Raw genomic sequence first — 14,379 nt, forward strand, 5'->3', positions numbered from 1 at the left:
ATATCTTAATTGGTGCGTATGTGATTCATGTATTTAACAGTATAGATGAGAGAGGTTTCAAAAATAAAAAAAACAGTGTAGATGAGAGAAGACATAATATATAGCTGACGCTACGTATTTCTTATAGATCATCGTAAAATTAAAAATGTACTAACACATTACTAATGAAATAATTGTTAATGGAATTATCAATTTAAATCATAAGTTAGCAAATTTTCAATTGTTCGCTCATCATTATAATAAATTAGTTGATAAGCCGCGCGTTGCGGCGGCCTATAAAATACCTAAAATTAGTTCATAACACATTGTAAATTTGGTGGTACTTACATAGGTATAAGAATTATTAATATAATAATAAAATATTTTGGATTAACTTTTAAATTGATCCAATATATATAGGGAAAATATATTTTTTTGTCACTCAACTTATTATATTTTTAGAAACTTGCCACTCAATTAATTTTTTTCCCATTTTACTCACTAATGTAAGGTTTGGATTTGTTTTTAGTCACTAACTTATGTTCGGATATGATTATTAACATTACCATATCTTTTTATAGTATCATTAGTACATATTGATAGTATATAATATTTTGATGATGTAACGTATGTTTATATCTTTACATATATCAATAATAATATAAAATGATCCGATAAAATATTAAAATTAGGAAAAATCATAATTAGGATTCTAGAATTTCATTAAATCATCAATGACTTCAAACAATTCATCCACCCTGATAAGATAAAGTCTGATAAGATAAAGTCTAATTGAGCGATATGATGCATCATCATTCACTATTAAAGTTTTAATCGACTAGTTCAACCTAAGATCTCTCTTAAATTTATTTTTAGAAATTTTAATAACTTTATCTTATTATAATTTTCATGATAAAGATAAATAAATAGAGAGAAAAACTTAATCTTCGATAATTGTCCTCTATAATGCATCATTTTAGGTTATTATTAGTACCTCCGTCCTTCTCATTTGTTTATAGAGTTCTACTACTTAACTTGTACATTAAGACTCTTATAAAACATAGTTTCATAGTTTATTTTTGAGATTTTTTTGTGTATAAAAATTTAAACACTCGGAAGAAAAAAATAAAATAATTTATAAAACTACATCTTTTTGAAGCTGTAAAATACGTGTCAAACTCTTATCATAATTTACGTGTATAAATTTATATTCATTTTTTCACCATGAATTATAATCCAATTTTGTAATTTTATATATTATTATTGGTAAGATTTCTATAATATAAAATTTATTTTGTCCTACAAATCTTAAATTTGAAACATTAATATACTTTTTATAAACAGCCACAAAATTATTTATTCTGCAAATATTAATATTGAATCATTAATATAATTTGTATAGACCGCCGCAACGCGCGGCTTCTCAACTAGTTTATATATAATTATATACAAGGTGGTATGCTTGGTAGAAGAGGTTTCTAATTTATTATGATATCTTTAATCTTTAATTGTATCAAATAATATCTGCCCTGGCCAGGGATATTTTTAATTAATTATTTGAATTAATTAGAGGATGTCATTGTCTGAAAAAAATTAATTTTTTGACTACTCAATTATAAAAACAAAATCGATCAAACACTTCAATAAAAATAGATCTAACATTTATATCAACTAAACACAACCTCCTTTCTCTCAATACCACAACCCTACCCCTCTCTCTCGTGATAGTTCTCTTGCTTGATTTCTAACTCGGTGGTGCCGTTTTCCTACAACAATAAGTGAAGGTTGTTTATATATATATATATATATATATATATATATATATATATATATATATATATATAGTATTAAAAAAATAAAAGTTGTTGCAAGCAAATGTAGTTATAAACCGCTATGTGGGAGTCGACAAATTCAAACACGGGAGTCTTGACATGATATTGATGAATGATATCAATTAATAATTATTAGTGATGTATGTTTGTTGGTTATTCTTTTATAATATAATATTTGTTTTGTTTATCGGATATGTTTGTTGTTGTTAATTTTTATATGATTTACTCTGTATACAAGAAAATATGGTGAAGAAGCGAGGAACGTATAGGTGGCGCCTCTCACATCGCTCTGTTCTATTTTTCTAATTTTCTAGAATTTTTGGATGAAAAATATCAAAAATTAGAACTACCTTTTTTAGTTTCGGGTATATTAGAAGCAAGTTTCAAAATATAATTTTGTTTCAGATTATTTATGGAATATAATAGCTTGAAAGTTTTACTCTGATTTTGTTTCAGATTATTTAATTATGAGAAAGAGTAGCACACAAGTCTCTCTACATCTATAAATACCCCTGTAGATGGTAGGGTTCCTCTCTCTCAATACTACAACCTCACGGATTTAAGTTACATGTTTTTGTGCACAATCAATCAAAAAAAATTGGAGGAAGGTGACAATGTAAAAACATGATTAATTTTCAAAAAATAAAAATAAAATTAAGATTCGTCGTGTTTTAAATTGTTAATTACGTGTATAAATTTATTTTCATTTTTTCACCATATATTATAGTCCAATTTTGCAATTTTATATATTAGTATTGATATTACATCAAGATTTTTATAATATAAAATTTATTTTATCCTACAAATATTAAATTTGAAACATTAATATACTTTTTATAGACAGACACAAAATTATTTTATTTTAAAAATATTAATATTGAATCATTAATATAATTTTTATAGGCCGCCGCAAATAACTATCACCAGAGAAAGGTAGGGTTGTGGTATTGAGAGAGAGGGAGTTGTGTTTAGATGATCCAAAACCGTACAACTAACAGGGGTATTTATAGGTGCAGAGAGACTTGTGTGCTATTCTTTCCCATAATTAAATAATCTGAAACAAAATCAGATTAAATTTTCAAGCTCCTATATTCTATAAATAATTTGAAACAAAATCAGATTCTGAAACTTGCTTAATATACCCGAAACTCATCAATATAATGTCAATATTATATTCTTTTCCCGTGTTTGGATTTGTCGACTCCAATATAACGATCTATACCTACCTTTGCTTGCAACAACCTTTGTTTTTTTAATACTGTATAAACAGCCTTCACTTATCGTTGCAGAAGAACGGCACCTCCGAGTTAGAAATCGAGCAAGAGAAAGATAGTTCTGATTTTTGATATTTTTCAGAAAATTAGAAAAATAGAACGGAGCGATGTGAGAGGCGCCACCTACACGCCCCTCGCTTTTCCTTTAAAAATCGAGTAAGAGAACTATCACTAGAAAGAGGTATGTTTGTGGTATTGTAAGAGGAGGTTGTGTTTAGATGATCCAAAACCCTAAGTTCTAAACGTGTAGTTTCGGGTATATTAGAAGCAAGTTTCGGAATCTGATTTTGTTTTAAATTATTTACGGAATATAGTAGCTTGAAAATTTTAATCTGATTTTGTTTCAGATTATTTAATTATGGAAAAGAGTAGCACACAAGTCTCTCTACGCCTATAAATACCCCTATTGGTCGGATATCTGAGATTACAACGAACAATTCGATTAAGTTCTGAATAATCAGGGTGTTCTTCTTCTTTTTTACCAAAAAAATCCGAACTAAAGAATTTGTGTCTCACTTGATCATTAGTTACCGAGAGGTTCAATTCAAAATTCAAGAAAATTATAAGACTGAATCGAACTATTATCGAGATTGGTTGTAAGTTTATGCATGCATATTATCGAATTGCTACCTCCTTGATCTTTATGGAACCACGTGAGTTTACCGCTACGAACCTGCTTAGACACTTTGATATTCCGAAAGATGCTGGTTTTTAATTTTTAGATATATGATTTGAGAAAAAGTAATAAAATAAGATTATAAATTTTATAACTTTTGAAAGTAAGAATTATTTTTTTAACTATATTTGTTCAATAATTGCTATTTTGAATAAATAGGATCCTACTCTTTTATGATTTCTACATAAATAAAAGAAATGTACTATCTTTGCAATATTTTTATCTATACAATACTTGAACATGATTTTTAGGTTATAATTTTATTTTCAATTTAAAATTTAATTAAGAAAATTATAAGACTAAATTCATTAATTCTACACACAAGTCTCTCTGCACCTATAAATACACATATAGATCGTAGGGTTTTAGATCATCTAAATGCAACCTCCTCTCTCTCTCTCTCAATACCACAACCCCACCTCTCTCTCTCTGATGATAGTTCTCTTGCTCGATTTCTAACTTGGTGGTGCCGTTCTTCTGCAACGATAAGTGAAGACTATTTATACAGTATTATCAAAGGTAGTTATAGACCGTCATGTGAGAGTCGACAAATCCAAATACGGAAAAAAATATAGTGTTGACACGATATTGATGGATGATATCAATAAATTAACTATTAATGATGTATGTTTGTTGGTTATTCTTTTATAATATTTGTTTTGTTCATCGGACATGTTTGTCGTTAATTTTTATATGATATATGATTTACTTTGTATACGAGAAAAAATTATTCATGCATTATCTGTTTGCTCCGTTCAAACAACTTTTAAATGAATGTTGTTTATACAGTATTAAAAAATAAAGGTTGTTACAAGCAACGGTAGTTATAGACCACTATCTCGCGGATTTAAGTTAGATGTTTTTGTGCACAATCAATTCAAAAAAAATTTGGAGGAGGGTGACAATGTGGTAACATGATTACTTTTCAAAAAAAAATAAAAAAAATTAAGATTCGTCATACACTTTAAATTGTTAATTACGTGTATAAATTTATTTTCATTTTTTCACCATGAATTATAGTCCAATTTTGCAATTTTATATATTATTAATGGTATTACATCAAGATTTTTATAATATAAAATTTATCTTATCCTACAAATATTAATTTTGAATCATTAATATACTTTTCATAGACAGCCACAAAATTATTTTATTCTACAAATATTAATATTAAATTATTAATATAATTTTTATAGGCCGCCGCAACGCGCGGCTTCTCAACTAGTTTTGATCAATTTGACCGACACAAAACGACGGAGGGATTTTCTTTTCGGTTAACTGAGCTTACTAATAGTTGTATTCAGTTGCATATGGTTGCATTCAGTTGATTCTATTGTAATCTAATGGCCCCGCCAGGGGCACACCATACATCTGTTGTTACTTACAGTTTTCAGTTGCATTTAGTTGCAACTGAGGTTGCAACAATAAACATGTCTGATGAACAAAACAAATATTATATAAAAATAACCAACAAACATACATCACTAATAGTTAATTTATTGCTATCATCCATCAATATCATGTCAAGACTATATCTATATTCTTTTCTCGTAGGGTTGTGGTATTGAAAGAGAGGAGGTTATGTTTAGATTATCCAAAACCCTACCATCTATAGGGGTATTTATAGTTGCAGAGAGACTTGTGTGCTACTCTTTCTCATAATTAAATAATCTGAAACAAAATCAGATTGAAATTGAAACCGAGGAGGTTGTATTTAGATGATCCAAAACCCTACAATCTATAGGGGTATTTATAGGTGCAGAGATTAAAACTTTCAAGCTGTTATATTCCATAAATAATCTGAAACAAAATCAGATTCTGAGCTACTATATTCCATAAATAATCTGAAACAAAATCAGATTCTGAAACTTGTTTCTAATATATCCTAAAGTAAAAAAGATAGTTCTAATTTTTGATATTTTTCATCCAAAAATTCCAGAAAATTAGAAAAATAGAACGGAACGATGTGAGAGGCGCCACCTACACGCCCCTCGCTTCTCCTTTATATAAGTATATTTCTATAGGGGTATTTATAAGTGTAGAAAGACTTGTGTGCTACTCTTTACCATAATTAAAAAATCTGAAATAAAATTTGATTAAAACTTTCAAGCTGCTATATTACATAAATAATCTGAAACAAAATCAGATTCTGAGCTACTATATTCCATAAATAATCTGAAACAAAATCAGATTCTGAAACTTGTTTCTAATATATCCTAAAGTAAAAAAGGTAGTTCTAATTTTGTGGCTGTTTATAAAAAGTATATTAATGATTAAAAATTAATATTTGTAGGATAAAATAAATTTTATATTATAAAAATCTTGATGTAATACCAATACTAATACATAAAATTGCAAAATTGGACTATAATTCATGGTGAAAAAAATGAAAAATATTCTACACATAATTAACAATAAAGCACGACGAATCTTAATTTTATTTGTGTTTTTTTTTAAAAAGTAATCATGTTCTTACATTGTCACATTCCTCCAATTTTTTTTTGGATTGATTGTGCACAAAAACATCTAACTTAAAACCGTGAGATAGCGGTCTATAACTACCTTTGCTTGTAACAACCTTTATTTTTTAATACCTTATGAACAGTCTTCACTTAAAAATTGCTTGAATGGAGCAAATAGATATGAATAATATTTTCCTATGTACAAAGTAAATCATATAAAAATTAACAATAACAAACATGTTCGATGAACAAAACAAATATTATAATAGAATAACCAACAAACATACATAACTAATAGTTAATTTATTGATATCATCCATTAATATCATGTCAAGACTATATTCTTCTCCCGTGTTTGGATTTGTCGACTCCCACATAACGGTCTATAACTACCTTTGCTTGCAACAACCTTTATTTTTTTATAATACCGTATAAACAGCCTTCACTTATTGTTGCAGAAGAACGTCACCACCGATCTAGAAGTTGAGCAAGAGAACTATCACCACAGAGAGGTGAGAGGTAGGGTTGTGGTGTTGAGAGAGTAGGTCGTGTTTAGATGATCCAAAACCCTACAATCTATAGGGGTATTTATAAGTGTTAAAAGACTTGTGTGCTACTCTTTACCATAATTAAAAAATCTGAAATAAAATTTGATTAAAACTTTCAAGCTGTTATATTCCATAAATAATCTGAAACAAAATCAGATTCTGAAACTTGTTTCTAATATATCCTAAAGTAAAAAAGGTAGTTCTAATTTTTGATATTTTTCATCCAAAAATTCCAGAAAATTAGAAAAATAGAACGGAACGATGTGAGAGGCGCCACCTACACGCCCCTCGCTTCTCCTTTATATAAGTATATTGATTTTTTTTTAACATCACTTTCTCGTAAATCTTCCTTCTACTCTAATCACATGTCCACTATTATGTATTATTATTTATTATCAAAAAAAATCTGTTATTTAATTTTTCTTATTAATAATCATAATTGTCCAAAATATTTCATCTTGAAAACATAAACTAAAGATATGTCGTATAAAATTAATCTTAAAAATATAAATAATGAACTACATTATACTGAAATTTGAAATCGGTCATTAATTTAAAATATTCCTTTTTCAAAATTCGGACATTTAAATCTATATCTATATCTATATAATCCTAATTCCTAAATACGAAGAATTTGACAAAAGATAGAAATACCCTTTCCTATTTTATTTGCAAAGCACAACTCAGGGACAAAACTGTATTTTCTTTATATTTCCGGGTACACCCATTCAATCTGGATCAAACCCGTACCCGGTTTACATATGTTTTGTATGCTGTTCCGGGTCAACCCGTTTCTAACCGGATTTGAAAATCGATCTACTCTACACCATCAGAATCAGTTATCAATCTCTTCCTACAATTCAGTTGTGCTATTTGAATATGCCTAATATCAAACTGCTTGCGATTTGAATATGCCTACTTTCAAACTGCTTAGTTTTCTGCTGTCATTATTCTCGTTGTTCTTCAAGCAAATCCTGTAGTCTGTGTTCATCGCAGGGTTTCCTCCTATATGGATTCATCTGGTACGTAAGATTACATTTGCTCTCTTCGAATTTATGTTTTGAATATGTGAAAAGGTCTTCATTTTTCATCCACCGTGAGTTTTCGTAGAGATTTTTTGCCATGCCTGCTTGCTTTGATTTTTATACCAGCCCAGATTGCAGCAAGACCGGCCTCCCTCCGCTTCGTAATCCTGACAAGAATAGGTCGATGGGATGTGAGGATTTTATTCTAGATTAAATTTATTCTGATTTTTATTATAATTTGTCATGTATGATTTCTGACTTATGGTTAGTATAATTGAGACGTCATAAAGTATTTGTTAGAATGCTTGAACCAAAATGTTTGTTTTTTGTTTTTTTGTATTGTTTCATCCATTAATACCTTTTCTAATTCTAAGATGTTAATATCTCCGGGTTCTATATGTGTTTCCGATTAGTGTTGAAAAAAATCAATGACACATAGGTACCGGGAAACAATTTCATAATTGATTTTTGCATTACAGTGTAATTTTCGGACGTATTTATTTTCAAAATGCAGCAATCTTGATCTTGCTTTCTAAAAAGTCTTGGACATGATCATATTATTGCATTTGTTTCTAATTAGTGTTGATGATTTTCTGATGAGAAATGAGTATTCTTACATTTGTTCTGTGTGTGATGCTTCTTTTAAGAAGTAAAGTGTGATACTTCTTTCGGGAAGGAAAGCTAAACCAATTGTTTAGCTGGTCGGGATCCCCAACAGTAGAACGTATGAACTTTGAACGTGTTTGAATACTCATACTCATCCTGATGTGTGAAACTGTTTTGATGACTCTGATGAAACATTGATTTGGTTCACCAAATTTTGTAAATAAAACTCAGTTGAATCGTACGTATATGATTGCTGAGCTTTATGAGCTCATCCTTTTTTATGTATTAACTTTACAAGGAAAAATTCTGGAGAAAAATATTCAGGCAAGGGTAAAAATGTGAGGAACCGAAGTTTCGAACTTGGTTGGATTTGCGAGTAGAAGTATTATGTAATCGACAGAAGTATTTTAAATGTGTATTTTGTATTAGATTCGTGTTCTGAACTTTTAGAGGATTGATGTAAGACAAAATATGCCTTTAAGTTATATTAAGTTTGAGATTATGAGGAGATATTTCGGTGTGTTCAGTAGAATGGCACCCCCAGGTCGGGTTGTCGAGGTCATCCCGGACTGGGGGCGTCACAATAACAACTAGAATATGAAAATGTTGTTGTACATTAAAGCTGCTAATCCTTTATGGGATCGTTTCGTTCATGGGTATCTGGATCAGGTATGGGGTTTTGTCCATTCCAAACCCATACCTCGTGTTTGGTTGAAGAAAATAAAATCTCAAACTCATACCTTAAACCCCCAAGGTATGGGTTTTTGATACCCAGATAGGAAGGTGGGTATGAGATGCAGGTATGAGAGTGCATTCAATTTTGATTGTTTTGTCTCTATTTAAGTAAAGAAATATTAATGTTTTATACAATATTAAATCAATGATGCAAAAATATATAACAATAATAATATTATTACTATTTTTAATTAACATAAATTAATAATTTATTTTTTACTAAAAATGTATATATTGATTCCAGCACTCAACCAAACACATAATATCAAATATGATACCTCAAACCCATAACAGCTTAACACGATTCCTCATTCCAACCTCATACCACTCCTCGAACCAAACAATCCATATATGTTAGGATTCTAGAGAATGGACCACATGTGCCAATGAAGATAATTACTAAATCCGTTGAAAATGAAGTTCTCATACTTAGGAACTGTTAGTAATGAAAAGAACGAATTCATTAAAACCGACAAAAAGTACATTGAAAACGACAAGAATTCATTGCTAAATGAACAAAATAATGTCTCACCTCTGTCAGGAAAATGTGGGATGTTATTGAAGCATTGATGAAGGGATCCGAAAAAGTGAAGGAGAACATATATGATCCGCTTATCTCCAAATACGAAGCATTCAAAGTTAGACCTGGTGAGACCATCTCCTAAATCTACGAGAGGTTCATGCTGTTGTTAAATAAACTGACTCTACATGGTAAAACATATCCTCAAAAGGAGATATACAAAAAGTTCTCGTTTGTGATGCCACCACATCTAGTAAACAAGACTAAGACCATCCCTGAAAAAAGCGATTTTAGAACTATGACCCTGGAAAGATTGTTCGGAAAACTGAGGACGCGCGTTTGAGATGGAACTTGAACAAAGAAAGATTATATATGGAGGTAGGTCACTAGAAGCCAAGCATACGACCATGCAAAAGACTGTCGTTTGGCTGGACTTAAAAGAAGTGACTTATTGCTTAAAATAAAGAAGTAGATTATAAGTGAAAAGTTGGTTTGGACTTATAAGTTATTAAAAGTGTTTGGATATAAATTGATTATAAGTGATAGAAGAAGCTAAATCTCCAAAATAAGCTAGGTTTCCTAACTTTTTTTTGGGGCTTTTAAGCTTCAATATAAATGCTTCTCATAATTAGCCAAACACCTCCATTTAAGCAGAAGTCGACTTCTATGTCAAAAAAGCCCAGAAGTCCCTTTGCCAAATCTCTTCTAGATGATGAACCATACTTTGATAATCAAGAACTGATTGACCATGGCCAGAATGATTATTCTTCTGCTAAGAGTGATTATTCGTCGTTCAAATCTAACTACACCCCTACAAAGCCTGAGATTATCGAGGCTGAAATTGATGAAGTATTTATGGATCCGGAGGATGAGTTTTACACTCTAAATGAGCTTGAACAGTTGGAAGATAAGTCAATGGCTTATATGGCTGCTAGTTTCAAGCATATAAAGTTCAAAAAGAACCCCTAGTATGAGAAAGCATTAAAATTACAAGCATTGCAAAAAAAAATATATCAAGATATCATCAATGCCATAGGCCTAGTCAAGATTTTTAAGCAAGGACTCCAAGAAATGAGAGATTTCGCGTGGAAATATTTGTTTGTTGAAGTGTCTTCTTTTTGTGAAAAAAAATAGTATCAATGTCCCAAAGATGCATGGATGACGAATATGTGGATAAAGAAAGATCACGAATAAGAAATTCACAAAATGTAATGAACTTGCATCATTATAAAGTGGAGTTCTTTTATACTATCTTTGACATGCCACCTTAAGAACTAAACAACAGTTATACAGAGACAAATTCAGAGTTACTTCTTTGCATTGCTTGCTTAAATCCTATGAACTCTTTCACGGCATCTGATTAGCAAAAGCTGATTCGACTTGCTTAATTTTATCCACACGAATTTTAAAGGGTTCAAATTGCTATACTTGAAAGTCAACTAGAAACTTGTATTTTTGATATAAGATCTTACAGCCGGTTCTCAAAAGTTCAAGGCATTGGAGATTTTTCCAAGACTTCAGTTAAAACAAGAAAAAATGTTTTGTATCATCTAGTTTATTTGTTAGTGAAATTAGTTCTAATTTTGCCGGTTGCAACCACATCGGTAGAACGGGTATTTTCGGCTATAAATTTGGTGAAGAGTAGACTACGTAATCGTTTAAGAGATGTTTTTTTTAAATCATTGCTTAATTACGTACATTGAGGGGGAAATTTTTGATAGCATGGATAATGAAAAAATCATTCAACCCTGTCAAAATATGAAGTTTTATAAGTATATATAATCGTTTTTAACGAAGGTAATGAGGTGCGATATACAATTATCTCTATATTTATAAATTGGGCTTGTCTAACCTGTGCCCTCAGGGCACAGGTTTAGAACATTTATTGGCCCTAGTTTTCTGTAGATTATGCAATACAGCACAACAACGCATTGACTACAAACTAGAAAATTTAAATGCTTATATTTACCAAGTTAATTTGATATTTTATCTATTCATGTATTGTATTATATAATTCTAGTCAATTATATTTTTTAATATTGTTAAAATTATTTGTGGGATGAAATCAATTAAAAGTTTTTATATAAAATATGACAAAAATAATAAATCTATGTTCTCACATTTTTTTTGAAATAAAATAATATATTATTAATAAATATAAAATTTGAAAGATAAATCAAAAATAGATGTATAGATAATATTTAATAAAGTTTTGAATGTTTTTGTATATACATCGACAACTATGCAAACTAGAGAGTTGTTAATCACATTAATTATGACTTATCATGTGCCCCAAGGGCACAGGTTAGACATTCTGTTATAAATTTCTTTAAAAAGTATGTTAAATACCACATTTGTATTTTGAAAATTGTTTTTCTATTTCTAAAAAAAATGTAATATTTTAATTACGAAGTCAAAAATACACAACATTTTTTAGTGGGAGAAATTGGGCGTAAGCTGCTCATCTATTCTGAGTCGTAGCACGAGAAATTAGGCGTCCGCTTCTCGTCTTTTACTCAAACAAGTAACAAGCATTGATTATGATAGCAGCCAGTAAAGTCGGTGTCCGTGCGTGCATGCATGCCTTGTTCACATATGGATGCTCTTTCTCGAAGAGCATCGTCCTGCAATGTGGTCTCACGCTCAACAAATATTGAACTCTTTTTTAAGTATGCTACTCCAACACGAAGGTAAGGTAAGAAGATTCCACACAAATTGGACCCCAAATATTGCATTCAATATTAGGCAAACCTCGTTGGTTGCTTAAACTCTAAGCTCTTTACAATATCATATTAAATTTATACCAGAATACAGACTTTTCGGTTCTCTCCTACTCGTTTTGCAATTCTTTATCCTGTACTCCTAGGTTGGAATATTAATACATCAATTTTGGCATCTTCGAGATTTAGTAAGAGTTCCTTTTTGCAAACCAAAATGCTGGGGGCTCTGCTTCAAAAACTTATACTGTTTTATCATAATTGAGATTGATATGTATTTACATCAGTTTCAACGATTAAAATCTTTTCATTCACCTAGGTACTATTTTGGGAACTGATTCGGACATCGAGTCCTCTCTTTTCACAAATCACCGGGTAATTTTTTGAAAACAGATTCATATATATTGAGTCTTCTCTTTTCACGAATCATCGAGTAATTTTTTGGAAACAGATTCGGATACAGAGAATTAATCTTTTCAAAAAATCACCCGCGTAATTAAGCATCTTGTGATCTTATCACACGGAGGAATATAAAGGAATATTACTTTGGTAGTTCACACGTTAAATTTATTTCACACACCCGGACGGCTGCTCTATATCTTAATACACCCGAAGTTTATTGATTAAATTATTTTGGAAATCAGACGCGTTTGTTATAAAAGGGGTTTAGATCTAGGCTTGGAAGAATCAGGCTCAGCGATCCCATGAGTGAAAGAACAATGTCTGATGGGAAGAAGATTCGTATTGGATATGCTCTGAGGCCCCGGACATCCGAATGCCTGATCAAACAATCTCTCCTTGATCATGCCAACAATCAAGGAATCCAGCTTGTTCCGATCCACGCAACTCAGCCGCTGATCCAACAAGGCCCTTTCGATGCCATCATTCACAAACTCTACGACGAGGAATGGAACCGAATGCTCACCACTTTCTCCGCGGAAAACCCTGACGTAGTCATAGTGGATTCGCCCTCTGCTGTCGAGAAGCTTCACAACAGAGTCTCGATGCTCGAAGCTGTAGGCCGAATGAACAACAGAGCGAACACCACAACTCCCGTGACCATTCCCGAACAGGTCGTGGTCCACGACTCCATTCTGTTGTCTGATTTATCTGTTTTCCAGGCTTTAAAATTCCCCGTCATAGCCAAGCCGTTGCTGGCCAATGCAAGCTCCAATTCCCACCAGATGTCGCTCGTGTTCAACAACAACGGACTCAAGGAGCTCGAGGCCCCGGTCATACTGCAGCAATTTGTGAACCACGGCGGGGTGATTTTCAAGGTCTATGTAGCAGGAAAGCACGTAAAATGTGTGCTCAGAAACTCGCTTCCAGATATATCTCAAGAGAAGCTCAACAATTCTACTGGAAATGTGATGCCTTTCTCGCAGATATCAAATCTCTGCCCTAATTTAAGCGGTGAAGTGGAAATGCCTGCGAAAGGCTTGGTGGAACAGGTCGGGCAGGGGCTAAGGCAGGCATTGAACCTGAATCTGTTTAATTTCGACTTGATCAGGGACTCTGCACATAAAGATCGTTATTTTGTGATCGATATCAATTACTTTCCAGGCTACGAAAAACTGCCGTCTTATGAGGCTCTTTTAACAGATTTCTTCAAGGACTTGATCACCAACATTCACCATGCTCCTTTCAAGGGAAGCAGCGAGCCAGCGCTGTTTGCCGATGCTGCTGAACCTGCTGTTCTATGCCAACCTTAGTTACATCCAATCTTTTGGTGTTTTTTTTTTGTTTTTTTTTTATTTCAGTTTACAGGCCAAAAGTTTGTTATGGTCATTTTGGCAAATTCAGGAGTCATGAGAAACTGCTCAAGGCCGTTGATTAATAATATTAGCTTGATTTTAAATTTATATTCAGTTTTATTTTTTAACAAAATTCATTTGATAGAATTTATATTTTTTTCTCTTCATTTGTATTTTTGACAATTTTTACGTGAAAATTTGCTCCAATGGTTAACATCCAAAATCGTCATTAAATTAAAAAAGTATAAGTA

The 14,379-nt window shown here is 31.3% G+C and overlaps 1 protein-coding gene across 1 annotated transcript; it reads left to right on the forward strand.

The window, feature by feature from the left end:
- The first annotated feature begins 13,078 nt into the window (after positions 1–13,078).
- LOC108213312 (inositol-tetrakisphosphate 1-kinase 1) lies at positions 13,079–14,086 on the forward strand. Its single transcript, XM_017385095.2, has one exon. The coding sequence runs from the start codon at positions 13,079–13,081 to the stop codon at positions 14,084–14,086; it is 1,008 nt and encodes a 335-aa protein (XP_017240584.1).
- Positions 14,087–14,379: the final 293 nt, after the last annotated feature.

The sequence above is a fragment of the Daucus carota genome, chromosome 3 (genome assembly GCF_001625215.2).
Source record: "Daucus carota subsp. sativus chromosome 3, DH1 v3.0, whole genome shotgun sequence".
NCBI classification, from domain to species: Eukaryota; Viridiplantae; Streptophyta; class Magnoliopsida; order Apiales; family Apiaceae; genus Daucus; species Daucus carota.